At 43.5% G+C, this 21,869-nt stretch overlaps 1 protein-coding gene across 3 annotated transcripts; it reads left to right on the plus strand.

Moving 5' to 3' along the window:
• Positions 1-629: 629 nt before the first annotated feature.
• ARFGAP1 (ADP ribosylation factor GTPase activating protein 1) lies at positions 630-15,383 on the plus strand. 3 transcript variants are annotated; one of them, XM_065754615.1, is made up of 14 exons: positions 630-741; positions 2,269-2,332; positions 3,008-3,117; positions 3,928-4,099; positions 4,220-4,320; positions 5,065-5,151; positions 5,698-5,794; positions 7,405-7,461; positions 7,786-7,818; positions 9,070-9,099; positions 10,419-10,475; positions 12,445-12,504; positions 13,625-13,701; positions 14,174-15,383. In XM_065754615.1, the coding sequence occupies exons 2-14, from the start codon at positions 2,273-2,275 to the stop codon at positions 14,526-14,528; spliced, it is 1,296 nt and encodes a 431-aa protein (XP_065610687.1). In that variant the 5' UTR covers positions 630-741; positions 2,269-2,272; the 3' UTR covers positions 14,529-15,383. The 3 variants fall into 3 exon arrangements, with proteins under 3 accessions (XP_065610687.1, XP_065610686.1, XP_065610685.1); XM_065754614.1 differs by lacking the exon at positions 9,070-9,099; XM_065754613.1 differs by lacking the exons at positions 9,070-9,099; positions 10,419-10,475 and having other exon boundaries at positions 666-741.
• The last annotated feature ends 6,486 nt before the right edge of the window (positions 15,384-21,869 follow it).

Here is a 21,869-nt window from a genome sequence, read left to right on the forward strand (position 1 = left end):
TTAAAACAGATTTAACCTTCATGCGACACAAAAGGAAAAAAAAAAAAAGGAAAAAAAGAAAGAAAAAAAAGAGGAAAAAGAAGAAGAAAAGAAAAAAGGGAAAAAGAAAGGGAAAAAATGGAAAAAAGGGAAACAAGGGGGAAAAAGGGGGAAAAAGGGGGAAAAAGGGGGAAAAAGGGGGGAAAAAGAGAAAAGGAAAAAAGAAAAAAAAAGGAGAAAAAAGAAAGAAAGAAAGAAAGAAAGTTTCCCAATACTTCTTCCAACATTTCTCTTACCATTTTCCCACCCTGCCTTTCACGGTTTTTTTCCCTCCATGCCCGCAACCAAAGCGCGGGGCCCCGCATTTTCCCCACACCCACAGCCCCGCACCCTCCGGTGCCCGGCGCCCGGTGCCCGGTGCCCGGTGCCCGGTGCCCGGCTCCGCCACGTCGGAGCTCCTCCCCCGCCGCTCCCGGCGCTCCGTGGGTTAACCCGGCGCCCACAATTCCACGCGGCGCTGCTACGTCGCCGTTCGTGGCGTGGGAGGGCCCGCAGCGGCGGCCGCGTCAGTGCCGGTGCGTGTAGCCGGGCGCGGACCTTCGGCCTTCTGCCCGCGACGCCGTTTTTTGCCCCTCTGTTCCATCTCTCCCTGCAGGAGCCGGAGCGCTGGCTGCCGGTTGGCCATGTTCTGAAAGCGGCTGTCCCGGACTCGCGGCTCTTCGTGGAGGAACCGCCCGCCCCGCGTCCCCCGCGCGCAGTGCGGTGAGCTCTCCCGCGGCCTGGAGCCCGCTCACTCCGCTCGTTTCTCGGCCGGCGCGGCCTCTGTGGTCCCTGTGCCGGTTGGAGCCGGGCGGGGATCGGCCTCTGCTCCCGATGGCCCCGCGTCGTATCGGGGTTGGGCCGTAGGGAACGTGTTTTCTCCAGCAGAGCGGTGATGCGGCGGCTCGTGGCTGCCCTGGGTTGGGGGTCAGCGTCCCTGGAGGTGTTCAACGTGGAGATGTGGCACTGAGGGATGTGGTTCCTGGGCGTGGTGCTGCTGGGTTGGGCTTGGGGATCTCTTGTCCAACCTCAGCGGCTCTTTAAGTTGTCACACGCTGTGTGTGCACGCAGTGAGCAGCAGAGCCCTCAGCTCTGTGCAAAGTCCTCTTACAGCTCACATCAGCTTAGGTGTAGAGTGCTGCTTTTAGCACGCTGGAGGCTCCCAGCATCGAAACTCGAGTGATGCGTGTCTAGTTACTGCTCTGGAAGCAGCCCTTCCTTGGAAGTCAGCTGCAGAGGGGCTGTGTGCCCAGCCAACTTCTGCAGCTCAAATAAACTGTGCTAATGAGATCCCTTACCTCTGTGGTGAAATGTACCTGGAAGTTGGCTAAGCAGCTCGGAAGGCATTTTGAGTCTGTTTGTTTCTGAGCCGTGTTGTCTTAGCTGGTGATGTGTGTAATTGTGTCTGCTCTGTTCTATTGCACTGCTGTGGCTGGAATTCACAGGGAAGCTGTTCTGGGTTGGAGCTGTCTAATAAATCCACACTGCCTCGTCCATACAAATTTAACTTCAGTTTTCTTACTGGTAGGATTTTATGCTTTTGGTATTTAGTTTTCCAGTCATGAGCGTTTTATGTCCTTTGCTTTTTCCGGGCTGTATACTGTGAGTGAGTCACATCTCTTCCTTAATGTGAATGATATCTCTGGCTTGCCATTGCTCCCTGCAGCTGCATTTCACTTTCTGCCAGCCAGAGATGGCTGTACTGGAATTCAGATTCGGTTTTTTTTTGAGGACTCTATGATCACCTTACTTTCTCAGAGCTTAATTGATAAGGAAACTTAGTACTTCTAGGAAAATGAGAATCTTTTTGTGCCTCCTCATGCAGCACTCTGTTGTAGCAGTGCATTTGGAGTCATTCTGTGCTTCAGTCAATGCGTTTCTGTGTGTGTGGTCCCATGTAACTGTGAAGAAGTGCTTTTGGAGGGGGCAGTGGATGGCAGCAGAGGGGGTCAGGTTGGCAGAATGTGGCCATAGGAGGAGGAGTTGTGTGTTTTCCTTCCCTTGCATGTTCAGCTGTGACTGAATTTCCAGCAGATGAGGTAGGATGACTAAAATTCCCCACACTGTACACCTAAATGGAAGGGCAGCGTTGTGAATTCTTCTTTCTTCTTTTTTCTTCCCTGCTGTTTCTGTGGTGGTGTTTGCTAGCTTTATTTCCGTCAAGGTCATGCACGTTTGGTACTGAACATCACACCCGTATCCAACCCTTCAGTACGACTCAGATCTTGTTATTTTCTTCTTCTTTTGTAGAATCATGGCAAGTCCAAGAACGAGGAAAGTTCTGAAGGAAGTCAGAGCACAAGATGAGAACAATGTGAGAAAACTGTCTTCTTCTTGTAGTTTCCCAAAACTGTTTTTTCCTACTGTCTGCTCCAGTTGTAGTTGCTGTCTGTACAAGCAAACTGATTTGTAGCACTTGTATGTCTAACTAATGGTAGCAGAAAAATGTGCATGACTCTTATTTGCCTTAGTTCTAGTAGCATTTATTTGTGTATGTATTATAACACGTGGCTGTGTGTTTGGCACAAGGCTTTGGGGGGCTTTGAGTTCTGTAAACCCTACAGTCCACACAACTGGTGTCTTGTGTATAACTTTATCAAGCTACATGAAGTAGACAGTTTTAATTTACTTTAATTTAAAAATTTAAATTTAATTTAATTTAATTTACTGCCTTCAATGTAACAGCCCACAGACAGCTTCATTTTTGGTTATGTCAGTGTATTAAATTTTTAAATATTGTATTTCCCTACTGGTGTACTATAAAATGACCAAGTACCAAACAACTCAGGTAAGTGAATGCTTTCAATTCGATGTAAATAAATATTTAAGGGAAGCTTATGCTCTCCAGGAGGGTGTGCCAACACAAGGAGCTGAACTTTCTTCCTGCACGTGACAGTTTCATGACCCAACTTTTTGAGCTGTGCTTTGGGAACTTCATTGTGGGTGAGTGCTGGTTACAAGTGAGGGATTATCGTTTTCTCTCTTGCAGGTCTGCTTTGAATGTGGTGCATTTAACCCCCAGTGGGTGAGTGTCACCTATGGAATCTGGATCTGCCTGGAGTGCTCAGGAAAGCACCGAGGTCTGGGAGTCCACCTCAGGTCAGCCCTGCAGGCAAATGCTGTGCTCAGTCAGGTTTCCTTGGGGAGTTTTATGGCTGTGAACAGAAGGGATGACTGTGACAGGGTGTACAGTGTCTCAGTTTCAGCATTTCTTGAGTGCTTCTGATTTGTGCTCCTCTCCAAAGTGAGCTTTATTCTCTCTGCGTTCACTGGAATTAGCTGGGGCCTTTGCTTCATTGATGCAGCTATGTTGTGCCCAAGTCTAAGAAAGCAGTATCTCCATCTGCAGGTTGTGACCTTGTGTTTAACACAGTGACGCACTGTTTTTTAAATACAGTCTAATGAACAGTAGCAAGAATTTATGGCCCAAGGCAGAGCTGACGTGTTAATTGCAGTCATAAGTGCTCTGGGATGAGGTCATGGTAGCTGTTAGCATAGGCTGTGTTGGGCAGTTGAGTTGTCATACCTGGTGGTCATTATGAGCAGAAGCATGAAGTGGGGCAGGAGGTGTCCTTGCAGGGCACTTGCATGTAACGTTGGAAACAGACAGGAGGGGAACGCTTCCAAGTAAGCTTTTCTTTTCTGCGGTGTGTTTGGTTTCCTGGCTTGTTGGGGGAGCATTTTCTGTCACTTTCCTTCTCTTGATAGTGTCTTTTAAGTGCCAATGCTTGATTTTTGGTTATTTCAGTGAGGATTTGACCACCTTCTTAAGATGCTCTTTCTTTCTATGCTTTGAGAGTGTTTACTAACATTTCTGTACCCCTGACCTTTTTTTGTCCCTGCTGATGTATCAAGAAGTTAAAACAAGACGTGATTATTATTGTATTATTATTTTTAACTGATTTTCAGTTTTGTACGATCTGTAACTATGGACAAATGGAAAGATATTGAGCTGGAGAAAATGAAGGCTGGAGGTAACAGCAAGTTTCGAGAGTTCTTGGAGTCTCAGGACGATTATGATCCCTGCTGGTCAATGCAAGAGAAGTACAACAGCAAAGCTGCAGCTCTTTTTAGAGATCAGGTATGCTCTGTCACTGTGTGTTCAGGTGGAAAGCCAACTTGTCCTTGCTTTACAGGACCAGTGTGTATCTCTTATGAAAAGCTGTAGCTGGGATTCTGATTGTTTTCCTGCTTCTTTTAGGTTGCTACAGTAGCTGAGGGCAAGGAGTGGTCCCTTGAAACATCTCCTGCCAGAAACTGGACACCACCTCAGCCTAAAACATCTCTGTCTTCCACCCATCGGTATGCATTGTTGCTGTTTATTGTTGGCATAGTGACAGCAGGTTCAAAACCTGATGTTTGAGTGTGTGCTGCTTTTATTCTGCTGATGATGTTGTCTGAACAAGCATTTATTTTGCTGAAATTTAGGAATATGAGAAAGCAGAATTTCTGTTCGTGTACCTTCTACCCCCTCCATCTGTATCTTAAAGAATACACCTGAGACAGTTGAGCAGGAGGAGAGGACAAGATGTCCTGTTTCTGTCTTGACTTGCAGTGTACCTGAGATTCATCGCTGTGTCAGTTGTGCGTAGTGTGTCACAGCTTTACCTTAACTACAGTTCAGCTCCAGTTCATGACTGAGTGCCGGGGAAGAAGAAACAGGCTTTACCTTATGGTGCTAATTACTAATGAGAGTATCAAAGCTGGACAGCAGTTTTCTTTTCTACACTTGCCTGTATGTTTGTTATTTTTTTGCATTAAGAAGTTAAAAAGCAATTGCAAATTGGACAAACAAGAGCTCTGTACCTGGCCATCATCCAGCAAATTCAGTATCCTAAGTAACACTTTCTGTGGCTTGGTCTGTGTTGCTTTATTTATTCGATATTCTAACAGCTTTTAGTGGTAACATGAGAGTTCCCTACGTGCTAGACCAAGGAAATAATCAATTTCACACCTAATTTGTGATGATATACAACAAGATGCACCACTGAACTAGTGGTTTTTGCTTTACGCAGTTTCTTTTGTTTGAATCTTTCATTTGAGTAGTTCTACTGGACATCCTCAGAATGCAACTGCCTCTTCTGACAAGGCTTTTGAAGACTGGTTGAATGATGATGTCAACTCCTATCAAGGGTAATGCAATATTTATTAAGTTTTTATTTGTGCCTGATGCTCAGGGTGTTATGCTACAGCTGTGCAATCATGATGCTGATTCACCAGGCCATACTAATTAACAGTTAAATCCAAATGTTACAGTGGTGGGCTCCAAACTAGGTGATTCTTAGCATGTACAGTATCCTCAAGTGTGTTAGTTTAAGTGGAGATATTTATAAAGCTGATACTGCTCTTCTCCTTTTTTCTACCCATTTTCTTATATTGCTTAGTTAAGATTCACTTAAGTTTCTGGTTTAAGTGATCTGATGGGGAATTGTTAAGAAGACACTGTCTTGTTAGCAAGGATTACCAGTGGGTCCTCCTTGGTGTTGTGGTTTTGTATTTTGGGTGCCAGGCACCTTGATCGTTCAGTGCCTGTGCAGCTGTCAGCACTACCAGGTTTTTCCTTGCAAGTGTGTTTTAAAGTCTGCAAAATGATCATTCTTTTATGCTTTATGTTTTTGTTTAATGACTTGAATTAAAGCTTGTTAATGCAGATCCTGTCTATTCCTTTTCTTATTGTAGTGGCCAAGAAAATCGCTACGTAGGGTTTGGAAATACAGTAACCCCTCCAAAAAAAGAGGATGACTTCCTGAATAATGCGATGTCTTCGCTATACTCTGTAAGAAAATACTTCAAGATTTCTTTCATCAGCAGCATTTTCTTCTGTTTCGAACTCTGTTATCAGGGTGCAAACAAACAAGAGAAACTAAAGACTGCAAGTAGATACGAGGAGATGTAGAGCAGTAGTTCAGTTCCCAATACAGGGAAACTACTGGAGGACTTGAGAAGTTAAACGTATCTGAGATCAGTTCTTAGAGATAAGGAAATGAGGATATAGCAATGAATGAGGAGTTAACACTCAAACAGCTCTTGGAGCACAAGAAAAACAAATTGGCTTGGTGGGTGATGGTAACTGGGGTGGTGATGCTGTAATTGGATGAGCCTTTAAGCTGAAGTGTTTGTATGGTGCTGAAACAGCTCTGAACAGTGATGAAAACATTTGAAATACTTGTGGGATGGCATGAAGAGGTAACAGCATATGGCTGTACCATTGTTGTGTGTAAAGCAGAGACCACGAAAGCTACATTGTTGGAAGGAAATGTGGTAAAGTCAGGTGCTGTCATATGCTACCGAGTGGCAGGACAGGAGAAAGTTTGCCATTTGGATTCACTTAGACATGTAGTAAGGTTTTCTGCCAGGGTTAGAGGTCATTGATCTTCTGTTGAGCATTGTCACATGATTTGGATGTAGAAAGTCTCTTGTGTTAACGGGCTTGGAAGTTGTTATGGGCAATATACTAATCTTTACATTTGAGCTTTGGAACAGTCTGCTGGTAGTAGCTAGTGTTCAGAAAAAAAATCCAGATGTTTTTTAAGATGTGCCTGGTGAACTTTAAGACTGTAAATGCTTGTGGTATGGGGGAAGGGAATGAATCACCCATGGAGCATGCTGCTGTCCTCCCCTGCAGTGGGGACACACGTGAGAAATCCTGCTCAGTTCTGGTTGCTGACTCAACTGCTAGAACCTAACAGAAACATGGCTGAGCCTTAGAATGGTGTTCCAGATCATCCTCCAGGATCGTGGGTCTGCTAGATATTCCCTAATTATGTTGTAAACTATAGGCTAGAGAGTTGAAACTGGGAACCACGTGTATAATATATTGCAGATGTGCTTAGACAGCAGAAAAAAGGTGGCACTATGTTGTCCAAGTGCCTGTCAGCTGTGATTGGAACACGTGATGCCCTCTTCTGACCACGGATGCATATTACAGTGTAATTTTAAAGCAGTTGTGACATTGGTACTATTTGCTTGTGTATTGGTCCTAGTCAGGAAACCTAAAATGTAATGCATTACCTAAACATCCACTCTTTAAACTAAACATCTGTACTTTGATGGGATTTATTAAAAAAATAATCATTAGAATCACTCCCCTTCTTCACTTTCTTAAGCTGGTTACTTAGAATAATTGTTTTCACATATTCACTTCTAACAGAACAACAGCTGAAACTGATGTTTGTGCACGCTGCAGCATATTGTCACAAGTAGTGGCGATTCATTGCTATTTTACAGCTAAGTGAGAGACTGCAGATTTTGCTCTCACTAATGAGTAGTTCCTACATCCATGGAACAGACTGCATTGGATCATGTTTTGACTTAATTTGGCATAACTTGGTTCTTGTCTGTTATTGGTGTGCATGTAACTTGGTGCATTCTTGCTTTCTTTTAAAGGGATGGAGCAGTTTTACAACAGGAGCAAGCAAAATTGCCTCAGCTGCTAAGGAGGGTGTGAGTAAATACAATATATTTCAGTGCAATTCCTGAACTACAAGAGCTTCTGTTGGCTTCTGATAGGGATCTGTCTTTAAAAGCATTACCAAGAAAGACTAAATGCTGTTTGTTGCATCCCTTTGCCTACGGTATATGAAATATCAGCAGTGAATGTTCCTGTCTGCTCCGAGTTATTTCTCCTGTTTCTGAGTTGTTTCTTGTAAATTCAATGGTAAGTTTTCCATTCGTTTTGGAAAGGCTCTCTCAATGTTTCAGATGTGTATGTTTGCTAGGAATAAAACCTTTGATTTTTTTTAAATTTGAACTTACTTCTTTCCACAGGCAACCAGATTTGGATCTCAAGCAAGTCAAAAGGTGATGATAGTTTTAGCTTGATCTTATTGATATTTAAAAGCCAATTATTGTCATGTGTTTGTCTGTACTGATTGATCCAGGCTTGTGTGTTTATCTTCGTGGCACACTGTAATTCTTAGGTTTTAGCTCTTATTTCCATGGGAATTGCAGTCAGTTACTGTGATCAAATTAAATTATAAACAGACAGTGATGGTCTGCTGTGCATGTAACTGTCAGGTGTGTAGAACAAAATCCTTCAATTTGTGTCTTGTGGGCAGGAAACACTCGTATTTTATCTGTGTGAAGCTTATATTTCTACCTTAAGCAGTTCTCTTTTTTAGGTGTTCTAATGTAAAGCAGTCCATTCATAAATCCTATTAAGATATTGCAAATGTGAACTGCTTAGTATTGCTATTACGTTCAAACTAAGGTTGAAATGGGCAGTTAGACCTGAGATATGCAGAACTGTGATGTAAGCAAGATCTATTTGCATAGAAAAAAATTAAATTCAAACATAAAAACCTGTGAAAGGAGGGGATTCATAAAAGTGCCAATATTCTGAGCAAGAGCCAACTTGCATGTGTTAATGCTTTGTTGAAGGTGTTTGACTTGGAGCTGTGACTCCTTGTGAGCACAGCAGTGGCATGTGGCTGGGGTGCTCTTGTGCCATACACGTGTGAAACTGTTAGTGTTGGTCTTAGAGCAGGAGATGTGTGCAGTGGGATGTCCACAGAGCAAGCCAGATTTGTGATTTTCACAGTGAAAAGCCTTGTGGGAGAACCCAGACCTCATAACTAGAAGCTTTAAAATATTTTGTCTAAGCTGTTTGGCTTGCCTAAAAAAATTAAGTGTTTGAGAGGTCGTCCTTTTTCACTTCAGCCAGCAGTTTCCCTTTCAGAAAACTGTTTTTTCCTTTAGTGTTACTAACACATGTAAATGTAATGCAGAGTGTACAAACTCATTGCATCTACTGACAAGGACCTCAGCAGTGTGGTACCCTACAGCCGAAGCCATGTTATTGAAGCTTACATTTGCTTCCTGAACTGTTCTGTTCCTCTGTAGAACAGACATAACATCTTATTGATGGATTTATTGGAAATGTATTTGATGTCCAGTGACCAAACGTATTTGCTGTTACTCTTGTCAGTAGATGTGAGGTTGGAGGAGGTTGGTGCTACGTAAGTTGCCTGAATGAAAGAGTGCTTCCAAATTTTTGCTAAAAGCTGCTTCTTCTACCTTCCTTGCTCTTTCTCTTTTGCTGTCTGGGTAAAGTTTTGGGGCTACAAGCAGCAGCCAGAGCCGGTAACACCCTCACATACATTCTTGTGCATGGACTCCTTGTCACTGTTCGTGCTGAATATGTGCATTTGCTCTTGAGCTGTCTATTTTTCTTTTTTTTTTCCCTGTCTTTTTTTTTTGTGTGTGCCTTAAGTCAAATCTGTTCAGAATAACGTTGTGTGTTTCGTATGGTAATGTTCCTTCAAACCTACTTCAAATAGGTTAAAATGGATAGAGACCAGCCTCTCTACTTTCAGAAAACATTCTGTGCTTCTTTCCACGCTCCTCATAAACACCAGTTTTGAGATTTCCTTTTGCATGTCTGATGCAGGAATGCAGTATTCAAGGAACCACCATGGGGTGTTGTTTGAAGGCAAGCTCCTTGATGAACGCACCGTGATGTAGTGTCAGTAGTGGTGCTATCTGAAGTTCAACAGTAGCAAAGATAGTGATTTGAAAGGATTCTGAAATCGTGTGGTTGGCTTTATATCAGAATTCATGCTGATACTACAGTAGCTTCACTTAGCACAGCTTCATTGTTAGTCCATCACACCTTTTGTTGGCTAGCATCGCTCGGTGCTCAGAGGGATCTGTTGCATTTGAAGAATCCTGCTTAGTCCCCTCTGTTCTTACCCTCACTTCCAACGCAGACAGTGTGAAGCATTTGCTAACATTGTCTCAGTTGGAATCTCATTTTGTGACTTATGCTGTGGGCTCATGGGTTTGGAAGGTGCCCTGAAGTACAAGGGCCTCACACATCTTGTTCTGGACTGTAAGAGAAGTTCTGAAGCATATTGTTTCCTCTCCCTGCCTACCTGCAGCCTGAAAAGGGATTGTTGAAGTCCTCTGTCGCAACTTTGCCTCTTGTGTACGGCCTAGAAACCATTGGCTTATTATTGATGGCACCAGCAGCACTGTGAGGCAGAAGGGCTGGTGAAAAATGGTCAGAACAGATCTGATTCTACAAGTGGTGTCACTGGGGGAGAACAGGAGGAAAAGAAAAAGAGTGAATGAAGTTCATTTTTCCAAATTCTTCTCAGGGGCTCTGTCCATAGGCTATTGCTGGTTGATCCTTTCTGCTCCTGCTGCGAGCTCAGGTTTTGCTTTGGCTCTGGGCAGCCCCAGCAACCTGCTGCCACACACATCTGGGCTTGGTTGGTTTTCCCTCAGCTCTGTACTGTGTGTGCTTCCAGCTCATTCTGCTTGTACAAATCAGAGCTTCAGGCTTCGTGTGTTTTTGGAGATGCTGCTGAGAAACCATTCTGCCAAAAATGTTGGCTGTGCTGTTGTTGTTGTTTAAAGGAAAACATAACTGACTTTGTTTTTGTTTTGCTTTTAAATAGGCATCAGAGTTAGGTCAGACATTAAATGAAAATGTTCTCAAACCCGCGCAGGAAAAGGTAACTTTGGAACTAGTAAATTCCTTACAGAATGTGATTACATTGACTCATGGAGTAATTGTATCCTCCTGTCACAACTTCCCAAGTTGTCAGTGTATCCTTCTGTTGGGTTGATCTTTTTCCTTCGTATACAGGCTCAGTAGTGAAGGGGGAGCATCAAATAACTCAGAGCTAATAAGTCATCAAGATAAGACTTAATGATTACATTTCTCCCTGCTACAGTTTTCCTTGTCCACAATAGTCTGTTACAGTCTTTAACATTTGATATTCTTGTTTGGATTTCGTGGTTTCAGTAATGGAAGATCTAAGGGAAAAATACACCCTATATGAACAGAGAAATCATTTTTCAAATGCTAATAACTTTGAGCATTAAGCTGATGGTCTTTTTCCCCCCTCTGCATGTCAGCATTTTTGAAATTCAGCCAAGCATTGTTTAAGCCTCCACTGTTCATCTGCTGCCTCAGCAGAGACAGCAAAGTTTGGAGCAAAGTGTGTGTGTGTATTATACAAAGGGTGAATGGGGACAGATTATCAAATAGAAACAAAAATAAATTGATCTTGCAACCTTGGTATTTGTGCAGAAACTTGTGCTGGCCAGTACCAAGCTTTGCATGCATTCATCAGCAAAATATGTTCTGAACTAATGCTCTGATGAGCTGTTCTAGTTGTGCTGTTTCTGGGAAGCATAGATAGTGTGAAGAAGGTTCTTCTTGCAGTTGTTATTGACCATGAACATATAGCTAATGGCACTTCAAACAGTACTTATGTGGAAAGCACATGTACCCAGCTGGGTTAATGTGGGAAGTGGCCATACAGAACAGCAAGGCAGGCAGTCCTGAATGCATAGTGAGAGCTGACACTGCCACTTTGGTGTCATAGAGGGCCTGGGGTGGAAGGGACCTGAGGGATCATCACCTGCTGCAGGCAGGAGCCCCCTGGTTCACCTCACATCAGATGTTGCCTTCCTGCTTCCTAAGCTTAAAAAAAAACCACCATAAAAATAGTACTTCTACCTCTTCCCCATTTGGCATGTGTTTATTTTGTGCTTCTGGAACTTCGGATCAGCTCCAAAATTGTGATGAAGTCCTTTGTGGCAGTGTGGTGATGTCCTTACCTCTGTACCTTTTTCCCCAAATGAAGTAATGCCACTGCTCTGGGATGTCTGTTAATTTCTAATTTGAAAAGCATGGTTCAATAACAGCAGGAGTTCTCTTGCGTTCCCTTTATTAATTCAGCATTCTTTACTGGGATTCTCCTGTGATTTGAAACACTAATTGGTTTTGTCCTCCCCTGGATTATCTGCAGTTTCTTTCACAGTGCTTAGGAACATCATTTTAGGGCACATTTTCCTCTGCTGACTTTCATAGCACAATTTAATGGGGAATGTTAGAATCTGTTAAAAAAAGTGTTACTGTCTGAAGTATGTATTCAGTGATTGCTGCCTGACACAAATGATTATAGGAAGTCACCTGGTTGGTGGAAGATGCTGCTTATATTCTGTTTGGCCAAAGGTCAAAGCCTTTTTAGTATATATATAAGCATACGTATAAGATTGGAAATAAATAGGTTCTAATTGAATCTTGATCTCTCCAAACCAGATCTTTTTATTTAATACAATGCATTTATAAAGTCCCAAGCTTGCAAATTCTGGGAGAGTGTCTTAGTTCTTAGTGCTCATTATTAGTGTAATGCTGCTTTCCTCAGGTCCTATGTATGTCCACACAACATTTCAACACATTTCAAAGGACTGCACTTTGTTCCACTGGATATCAATGGGTTTATTATTATCTTAATGGATTATTATTTTTTTCCTGATCCTTGTTAGCCTTGATTTAGGATTATTATGATTCATATCGAGTTTTTGTTCTCATTAATTTCTTGTTACTGGCTGACACCACAAGAATACTTGTCTTAAGGCTTCAGCAGTCCCCTGTTTTGATGACTAATGACAAATACTTTGATTCATTAGGTGAAAGAGGGGAAAATTTTTGAGGAGGTCACCGTGGGGGTATCGCAGTTGGCCAGCAAGGTATGGAGAGGCCTGCTTCCCCTTGAGGAGGCCAAGCAGTAAGCCAGTCTCTGTATTCTTGAGCAGTGTTTTAAGTGACCACTAAACATCTTCACTCTCCACTTATGGTGAATAGAAATGCAATTATCAACATGCCATACTCGTTGGCGTATTAAAATAACTCTCCAGCTTTGATGCAGTCCTTTTAATGGTTTCACTGAGGGCACAGTGTAGAGCTGTAAGACAGCCAGTGTCCTAAACACACAAAGAAAACCTGCTGGAGAATATGGAGACAGCTTGCGTTACGTTTGCACGATTGAACTTACTAATGTTGTGTACCTTTTTCTTTGTCTTCTTTTGCAATCATTGATTGGTAATGTGGTAAGTGCTCTCTATGCTTGCTAGGTGCAGAAGCCTTGCAGAATCTAATACGTATTTTGGTAATTTGTACCAAATTTTACAAGGGTTTGTTTGTCTTTTAAGCACTGCAGATCATTTTGTATAACAGCTCAGTGCCCGAAGTGTTGGGAATGCCTGTGTTACCTGTTCTGCTTAAAGCCTGGCAACTTGAAATCTGAATTCTGGGCTTCCTCCTCCACATCTGTGACTTGGAATAGTGACTTCCATAGGCATCACATCAGAACTGGTGATTCTAATCCAATGCCAGTCCAAAATAATAACCCTGAAAGGGGTCAGTTGGTTGTACCTGCTCTAGAACTCCACTTTTGGCCCGTTCACATGAGCTCTGGAATAATACAAGTGAGAATGAGTGAAAGAAACATACAAAGTATTAGAGGTATCAGTGCTAATCACATGAAACAAACATCCAAAGAGTAGTACTGTCATTAATTTCATGTTAGAGGTAATTCCAACGTTTTTGTCAAGGAATTCTAGAAAACAGTTCAAAAGCTGTTACTGACAGAAGTGGGTGAAAATGCTGAACTTCATGTTCTTTTCAAGTAATCCAGCAGTGGTGCTGTAAAGGAAACGTGTTTGACATCAACTAGAAGTTGCCCATCAAAAGTGTTAATAAGGGTGGTGAATTTTTTCATGACTTATGTCACCTGCATCTGAACAACACTTTTGCTGTTGGCTTCAATGTTGGCTCAGTCCAGATGAGAAGTGTGTTCTTTCTGCCTAGGTTCAGGGAGTTGGAAGTAAGGGATGGCGAGATGTCACCACTTTCTTTTCTGGGAAAACAGATGATCATTCTGAAAGGTATTTCTTGTGTTCTCCTTTTTTGTCTCTTTAAACACATTGTTTTATCTGCTTTATGTTCTCTGCAATGCAGTACCATCAGGTATATATATATATATTTTTTTTTTTTTTTAATGTGAAGAAATTATTCTGACTTTCAAGGAAAAAATTGCTAGTAGTCCTTCCCTAATGTAGTTCAGGGACTGTAAGGCTGTTTTCTGTCTGAGAGCAAAGTACTACACTGCACCTTCATTTTTAATTGTATGCCATATGCATCAGTGTCTTTGCATTGCAGACTGTTACCAGTACTTTTGAATTAGAAGAGTAACTATTGCTGTTCTGAGAAGTGCATCTAATTTTTTTCCTTCATCTTTTCTTTGCCTTTCATATAAGGGTTGTAACGTTATCATTTTCTTTGTGGTCATTTCTGTTTACCGTCATGTTTGTGATAACTAATTTATTTCTCCCTTCCTCTTTCTCCTTGCCTTGCCAGTAACAGACCAGCCGAGGGAGACAGCTACCAGAACAGTGGAGGGGAGGGCTACCAGAACAGTGCTGTAGATCAGAGCTTCTGGGAGACCTTTGGCAACTCAGACCCACAGAAAGCTCATAAATCTCCAAGCAGTGAGAGCTGGACCTATGTGGACAATTCCACAGAGAAGAAGAGCTCTGATAGCTGGGACGTGTGGGGCTCAGGAACAGTCTCCAACAACAAGAACAGTAACAGCGACAGCTGGGAAAACTGGGAAACCAACTGGGAAAGCACAGGAGGGGAGAGCAAGACCAAAAAACCCCCGAAGGCAACAAAAAAAGCATCTTCAGCTGATGATAAGTGGGATGACTGGTAGAACTGTTAACCCTGTTTTGTGCAGCTAGGAAAGGGAGACTTGGCTGGCTGGTTGAGAGGAGGAAGTTTCACGCACATCTGGAGTGTCTTGGTTGACCTTCCTGATGCATTACTTTTTGTGCTTTTTCTTTTTTTTTTTCCTTCTGCACCAATTTAGGAAGAAAAAAAAATGGTAGTGTCTGAATCTTTTATGATGTGCAGACGGTTCTCTCACTTGTACGGATAGTGAGAAATGTGTTCTCCTTGCACTACTGAAGTTGGGCACGTTGACTATAGGAGCAATCTTTGAGAGAGAAAAAAATAATCAGTGCAAGCACATTTTAATGCCACAGTCTTGCATGTGTAAGCTTGTAGGTGTTCATCCAGTCTTCATTTCATTTGAGATGACCAGAGATGTTTAACACAAAGAAAGAACAGGCTGTATCTTGAAAATGCAGCTTTCAAACAAGCAAGCTGCAGTTGAGTAGATCCAGCTGAAATGCCTTATGGATTGCTGTGACAGTACGAGGTCTGGCAATTCAGACTGGTCTTTAAGATACTTTTTACTGGAGCTTTGTTTTTAATCTTTGTGAGATTTTTAGACTTTCCAAGTTATTTTCTCCCCTTTGAATTAATAAGGAGTCCAGAGCTTGGTGATTATTTGTTCCCTCTCATCATTTTAGCAGCCTGAACTATCAGGGGATATTCAGAATGGCTCCTTGTGCACTGTGTAAATTCTTAACCTATCGAGCAAGAAGAGCAGCTCTCCTACATGGATGTGGTGCAGTGCTGTGTGTCCTCCTTCCTTCCTTGTATACACCCTTCTCCAGTTTGAGTATTTTGTAGGGTTTGCTTTTTTTTTTTTTGCTTTTGGTCATTTTTTTCCTTCTGTTATCTATATCATTTTTTTTCCAGTATAGATCTGTTATCTATACTGATAAAAATAATAATAATAATAATAATGAAATCTTCCTCCTGCTTATGGCCTTGTGGACATCTATTTGGCAACTCAGCAGTGAAATGAGTGAGGGGAAAAAAAAGAAGAAAAGATTCCAGTAAGAAAAAATGCATGGAAAATATGAGTACATGGAAGAGAAAGTCTGGCAGCGAGCAGCTTTCAGGATGAGTAGATGTCTATGCTTAATAGTAAAACTTAGATTTAGCAGATGTTTTCCAAATTAATCTTTACTATGTCAAGCTATCTCTCAGTCATGTACTTCTCCACACTTCCTGGATCTTGTTACAGAAACACAATTTTGGAAGCTTCAGGAACCCCTTGTGTCAGCATTAAGGGATGGGATAGATGATTCAGTTCTGTCTCAATTTTGACACAAACCATAATGTATACAGAAGACCTGTGATCTTTTAACAGTCAAGGTGTTTGTATTTTTGGGGGTGGAACATAAATGTGTGCTGCCTGAAAATAATCAGACTTTAATTCATGACATCATTATGTAGTCTGCTTTGGCAGCAGCATGGACTTCTTTACAGTGGACCCTGAAGATCTTAATCCATACCCAAAAAGCCTTTTATTTTTAAAAGTAGTTTATTGTTTGAGCAATTAATGGGCCCAAGTTGCTGAATTTACCTCAAATGATGTTCTGTTTTTCTTTTTCCCTCATCAAGGAGGAAAAAAACTCATCACAGTTTTTCCAGACTGTAGTCAGCAGCTAAAAAAGAAAGGGAAAAGAGGAAGGGGCCTACAAATCACTCTGAAACATAGCAGATATTAAAGGCTTACAATCTTTGCAAGTACTGCACAGCTATCTGTGGCCTGATTCTGTATTTTTACTAGCATGATCTTTCAGATAATGAACAAAATATTTTCCTAGCTTTCTCTAGCCCTGTCCTGCAACAGTTGCATTTCTTCTTTCTTTTTTTCCCCCCTTCGCTTCTGCTGAGGCAATGCTCTGAAGCTCATGCAGCATGTGGTGCTGCTCAGCACCCAGGTCCAGGCTGAGCTGTGCCTGCTTCCCCCTTGGGGAACAGTCGAGGCAGGATTGATCCTGATTTGCAGCACTGCTGCTGGTGCCACTGGCAGATGGTTACAGCCTTGCCTGTAGGATTTTGTTTTACTTGTTCTCCTATTCCAATCCACCTTTGTTATCACGTAGTTGCATGTCAAACAGAACTCTGTCTATATGCATATACCTCTGTTGCCTGCTTGTCACCTGTCTGTGGTGCAGTGTGTAGCTGTGATGCACATCCTCGAGGGCTGCACACTGCAGCATGTGTGAAGGAGTGCTGCTGGGTCTCAGACTGATGGTCAGTCCTTGGGATGTATTGCAGTGGTGGCTGCAAAATGCATCCTCTGGGTTGCATTGCCTGACTGCTGGTGTCTGTCTGGAGTGATGTGAAGCTGATTCAGCCTCTGGACAATTTTAGTATGGTTTCTTTTCATAAAGCTCCTGAAGTAGCTGACAGCAGGGTGAGCTTTATTTCAGTCCGTTCAGTCAGCAGTGCTGTGACATGTCTGCATACATTCTCAGCTGTGTGTTTTGCCCAGGAGAAAACTGGTTTATTTATATCTCACTTGTAGCTATGATTGGTATGAGCCTTTCATTTGCTTTTCTGGTTTTAGTTCTGGATTTTTGAGACTTTATCTTCTATGCTAAAGTAAATAGCCAGAGCCCCACTAAGGCTTTTGGGCATTGATTGTTCTTCCAGTTCAGCAGATAACAACAAAGCAGTATCTTCTATGGTACAGCACCCAGAAAGGTGTTACTGGAAGAAACTGAACGCCAACATCACGGCAAAAAGTGGAGCAGCAACCACAAATCTCATGTGCTAGTTGGCTTTGGTTTGGTGGATGGATTGGTATTTTTTAGTGACCTTTCTGAATCTGAACGGATCATCATTTCTTCCAAAGGAGGGGATGAAATGAGGGCACCTCCTGCTGCACAGCTCCTGTTTTATTGGACTTTTTGTTTGAGAGTATATGGTTCAGAAGCTGTTTGAAGTTACTGTGCATAGAGGGAATGTGTATTAACATCTCCCCTCCTTTCCTCAATTCCTCTTTTTCCTTCTTTTTTTTTTTTCCCCTCCTGATTATGAGCCTTTCTGTTAGGTGAACTTCACTTTGCTTTCAGTCCCACACGGGTTATTAACAGTTCTAAGTCATACAAGCAAACTGCCAGGAGAGAGCGCAGTGGGCAAAATTGCTGCTGGAACAACCAGACATTGTCATGGTGGATAGCAGCTTCCTCACCTTTCAAGCTGTCTTATTCCTTTGTAGGGCTTTAGCTTTGGAAAACACAGAGCACTTGGATTCCTACAGGTAACCTGAAATCAGAGAAACATTACATTCAAACTGAGTGCTGCTTGCCAAAAGAGACTTCCCAGCCAGTAAGTGAGGCTAATCCTAAGGGTTAGGGATTACTTCAAAACATTTCACTTTGTTTTGGTGCCTCCTAATAATCACTATGTTTTCAAGTAGTGCTTGGCCAGCTCTTCCTGGTGGCTGAGACCTGAAGGATAATGCTGCTTTTGTTTTCCTGGCCAGACATGTAACATTCCGTGGGTTCATCATGTATTTATGAGTGTAATGATCTGTGCAATAATTTACCAAGCGTAGGTAAAATGTTTCTTGTTTAATCCAGGATGCATTTAAAGATACAGTGGTCTTCCTTGAAAAGAGCTGCTGACCAGCCGAGGTCTTTCAGTTCTCGCCCTACTTTGGCAATTCTAAATTCCAGTAGTGCTCTCAAGGCAGCACTGAGCCATCAGTGGCTTAAAGAGAAATCAAGGAGCACAATGATGTGCATCGTTACGAGTTCACCTGTCACGGTTCACAGTGATCTCTAATTGTAGAGCCCTTCTTCATTTTGAGGCCAGCAGAAACCTGGTCAGTATGGAATGCTGTATCTTTAATTTTCCTGATGTGTTTCATGTGAAGTTCACAGGAATGGCAATTTCAGTGAACGCTATTCATTGTTCTGTAGAGTGATACCAGACTTGAACTGCAGTGTCATCTTTTAAAGACCATTCTAATAAAGCAGACTGCTATGGAGCAGAGTGGTGTGAAGCCCTTTTTTCAGGAAACTTCCATTACTTTTGGAAACCCTGGGGAAAAGTCATCAGTTTGCATGGGTGTCACTACGTGGCTTTTGAATGTAGCAGCTCTCAGTGTAGTTAGCAGCACAGAGTGAGCTCAGAATAGGGCACTTTGTGGTTAAGAAATGAGCAAAGTACTGTGTCAGTGTGTGATCGTCCCATTCTGTGCTGTAGGAGCTTCACAGTCACTTCCAATCCCAATTTAAGAACTTGTTGTGTTAGGAATAGTCGATAGCAGCATTGTTGGCCTCTTCGTTTTAAAGTGAACTACAAAATACCAACTGAAGTGGTTGCACGTACTTCTGAGTGTGCTATTTTAACAGCTTGCCTACAAACACACTTCAGGAGAAGAAGTAATTTTTGTAAGTGTCTTCCCAAGCAGGCAGGTTCCTCACGCATCCTTTAGCTGTTGGCAATGCTTTGCATTCAGATTCCAGTGCCCTCCATTGGCCACACAGCAGTGCTCCGTGCTTTGTGCCTGCCCTGAGCTTTATGTAAATGGCAGTGGGATTCAATCCTGCTGACTTGTGGGAGTAATTGCATTGACTTTCCCCCAGAAAAGTGGGCGTTGGGTTACACCCCAGTGATGTGCTGGGTCTGTTCCTGCCACAGCACTCTGTGTGTGTGGGATGCAGAGCTGCGAGCAGGATAGGACTGGTGGGTGAAAGCCAGAAGTCCTGCATAAAGAGAAGTGGAGCTGAGCTGTCCCAATTGAAAGCAGTAAAACCCAAAGCTGCTCGCACTGTGCAGGAAGCTGTGTCCCATCAGCAATGCAGGGGAAGAAAAGGTCACGTCCTCTGAGCACTGTTTAGGTGATGGATTGAACCACGTACCTCATTATCACAGCTGCTGCTCGAGCAGGGAACTGCAGTGCTATCGGCTCCCTGCAATTTGCAACCCTCCCACCCCCATCTTTCCCTTTAAGCGCTGCCAAGTTGTGCTCCCTCGGAGAGCTGCTCAGCTCTGCTGAGGCTGCAGAATGTTGCAGCAGGTAAATAAATACAGCTCCTGCCAGGAGATGTGGGAAGGCTGGAGCGTGTCACTCCAGGGTAAAACTACAGGTAAAACTGGCCCACTCCTGAATGAAGTGCTGCTGCTTGAGAGCAGCGGGATTGCTCGAGTCGCCTCCAGTAATTTGGCTGTGACTGTGTGAGCCCAATTGCTCTTGTATGTACAACATTTTCTGTACTCCTGCTGTGTCTGATACACATGTAAATCAGTGTGCCAGGATGTACACGGGATGTGCTCATCAATACTGAAATAGAAATTCACTCCTTGACAGCAACCTGTGCTTATTGCACGTGAGCTTGTGCTTCCAAATGGACTTGCCCCTTTAACGTTGCTCACGGGTTTCCTGCTGACCCCTGCAGCTGCCTGTACCTGGGTGCACTGCACTGCACTTGAATGGCAGGCAGATTCAGTCCTCCTCGCCAGGACTTCACCACCCAACCTGGTGCAGGCAAGAATAGAAAGCCTGAACCCAAAACCACGGGTGAGACTTCAACTCGTTGCACTCACTGCAGTGCATCTCTGCGTTGGGCATGGATCACAAAGTGCAAAGGTCTCAGCTGCTCTGACAGCCCGGCGCAGGACAGAGGGATGCTGCGGGGAGGCCTCACTTCTCCTTCCTTCCTCTAGAGGGGATTGCGTCCCTGTGCCTGGCTGCAGGAGGAACCTGGCTCTAAGGATGAGCTGAGCAGCGGTGCGCGGAGTGACGGTCAGTTCTGCTCACGCATCTGCTCGCTTATCCGCACTCCCATCCTGTCCCACCTTGAACTTACGGCGTGCATCCTTCTGACCCCCAGGAGGGACCAGGTGGGTTCGTGTCCCTATTACGGTGTTCAGATGTTCAGATTCACGCGGCTGTGACGGCCTCTCCCATAGGTGAACGGGGCAGCCAAACCTGTCAGACCTGCTCTGAAGCCTTGTACTCACTGCCAGAGGCTGAAAGTTAAGGGCTGGTGAAAGTTTTAATGTCCCTTCCAGTAGCTGGTGAGGAATGGGGAAGCAGAGATGATGCAGGTTCCATGTTGTGCTGCGAAAGAGTGGTTTTTCAGTTGCTCTGTGCTTTAATTTGGGTGGTTTTGTGCACGTTTTGGCTTGTTGCTTTCACTTTTAATGAAAATGTTCATCAGTTTGTTATGCTGGTTGGTAAAAACTTGCTTTCTTGGTTTTGGTGGTTGGTTGGTTGGATTTTATTGCTTATTCTCTTATTGGCGAGGTAGGGTTCAATTCTTTGTGCTTTTTGGAGAACCCTCAGCTGCAATTGTTTCAGACATTAAAGGAAACAAATATCCCTCCATTGGCTATTTTGAAGCCAGGCAGATTGTTTTTCCTTTCTTTATGGAATCCTAATCATAGAACCACTGAGGTTGGAAAAGACCTACAGGATCATCCAGTCCAACATCCCCCTGTCACCAATCATTTAGTTCTCACTAAATGTTCCTCAGAACAGTGTCTAAATGTTCCTTGAATACCTCCAGGGTCGGTGACTCCACCACCTCCCTGGGCAGTCCATTCCAGCACCTGACCACTCTTTTGGAGAAGATTTCCTAACATCAAGTCTGAACTTCCCCTGGCACAACTTAGAGCCATTCCCTTTCGTCCTATCACAGTTACACGAGAGAAGGGGCCGACCCCACCTCACTACAATATTCCCTCAGGTAATTATAGAGAGCAATAAGGTCTCCCCTGAGCCTCCTCTTCTGCAGACTGAACAACCTCAGCTCCCTCATCCGTTCCTAATAATGCTGTGCTGCAAACCTCTCACCAGCTTGGCTGCCCTTGTCTGGATATGCTCCAGAGCCTTGATGTCTTTCTTGCAGTTAGCAGTCTTTACATTGGAAAGAGGCACTATCTTTTGCCCTAACATATCCTCATTTGTTTTCTGGACCCAAACGAAGGACACTGGGTGACATGAAATCACCAGCTTAGATTTATAACTGCGTAATGAGAAACTGTTGACCAACGGGCTCATGTTCCACCAGCAGAAAGCTGCCCAAACCTCTCTGCCCCCATCTGACCTATTGGCTGTAAATCCCTTTTTTTGCTAAACTGAATCAAAATGGGGATAAACACAATGAGTTTAACATCCCACTCCTCCTGAGCTGGTGACCCTTGGGGCTGTGAAATCAAGGATGTGACACTCACACAGCTGTGCTAAGGGGCAGCAGCTGCTCCTCCAGGCCCAGCTATTTGCACGCTGGCAGTATGGCACCAGGCTGTGGGCTGAGCTTGCACAAGGGCAGCCTCTGTTCCCGGCACATGGGAGAGGGGATGCCTGGGAGAGCTGGGATAGAAGCAGCGTTGT

This window comes from Cyrtonyx montezumae, unplaced genomic scaffold (assembly GCF_038088225.1).
Source record: "Cyrtonyx montezumae isolate F1298 unplaced genomic scaffold, pur_monq_1.0 scaffold_9, whole genome shotgun sequence".
Lineage (NCBI taxonomy): Eukaryota > Metazoa > Chordata > Aves > Galliformes > Odontophoridae > Cyrtonyx > Cyrtonyx montezumae.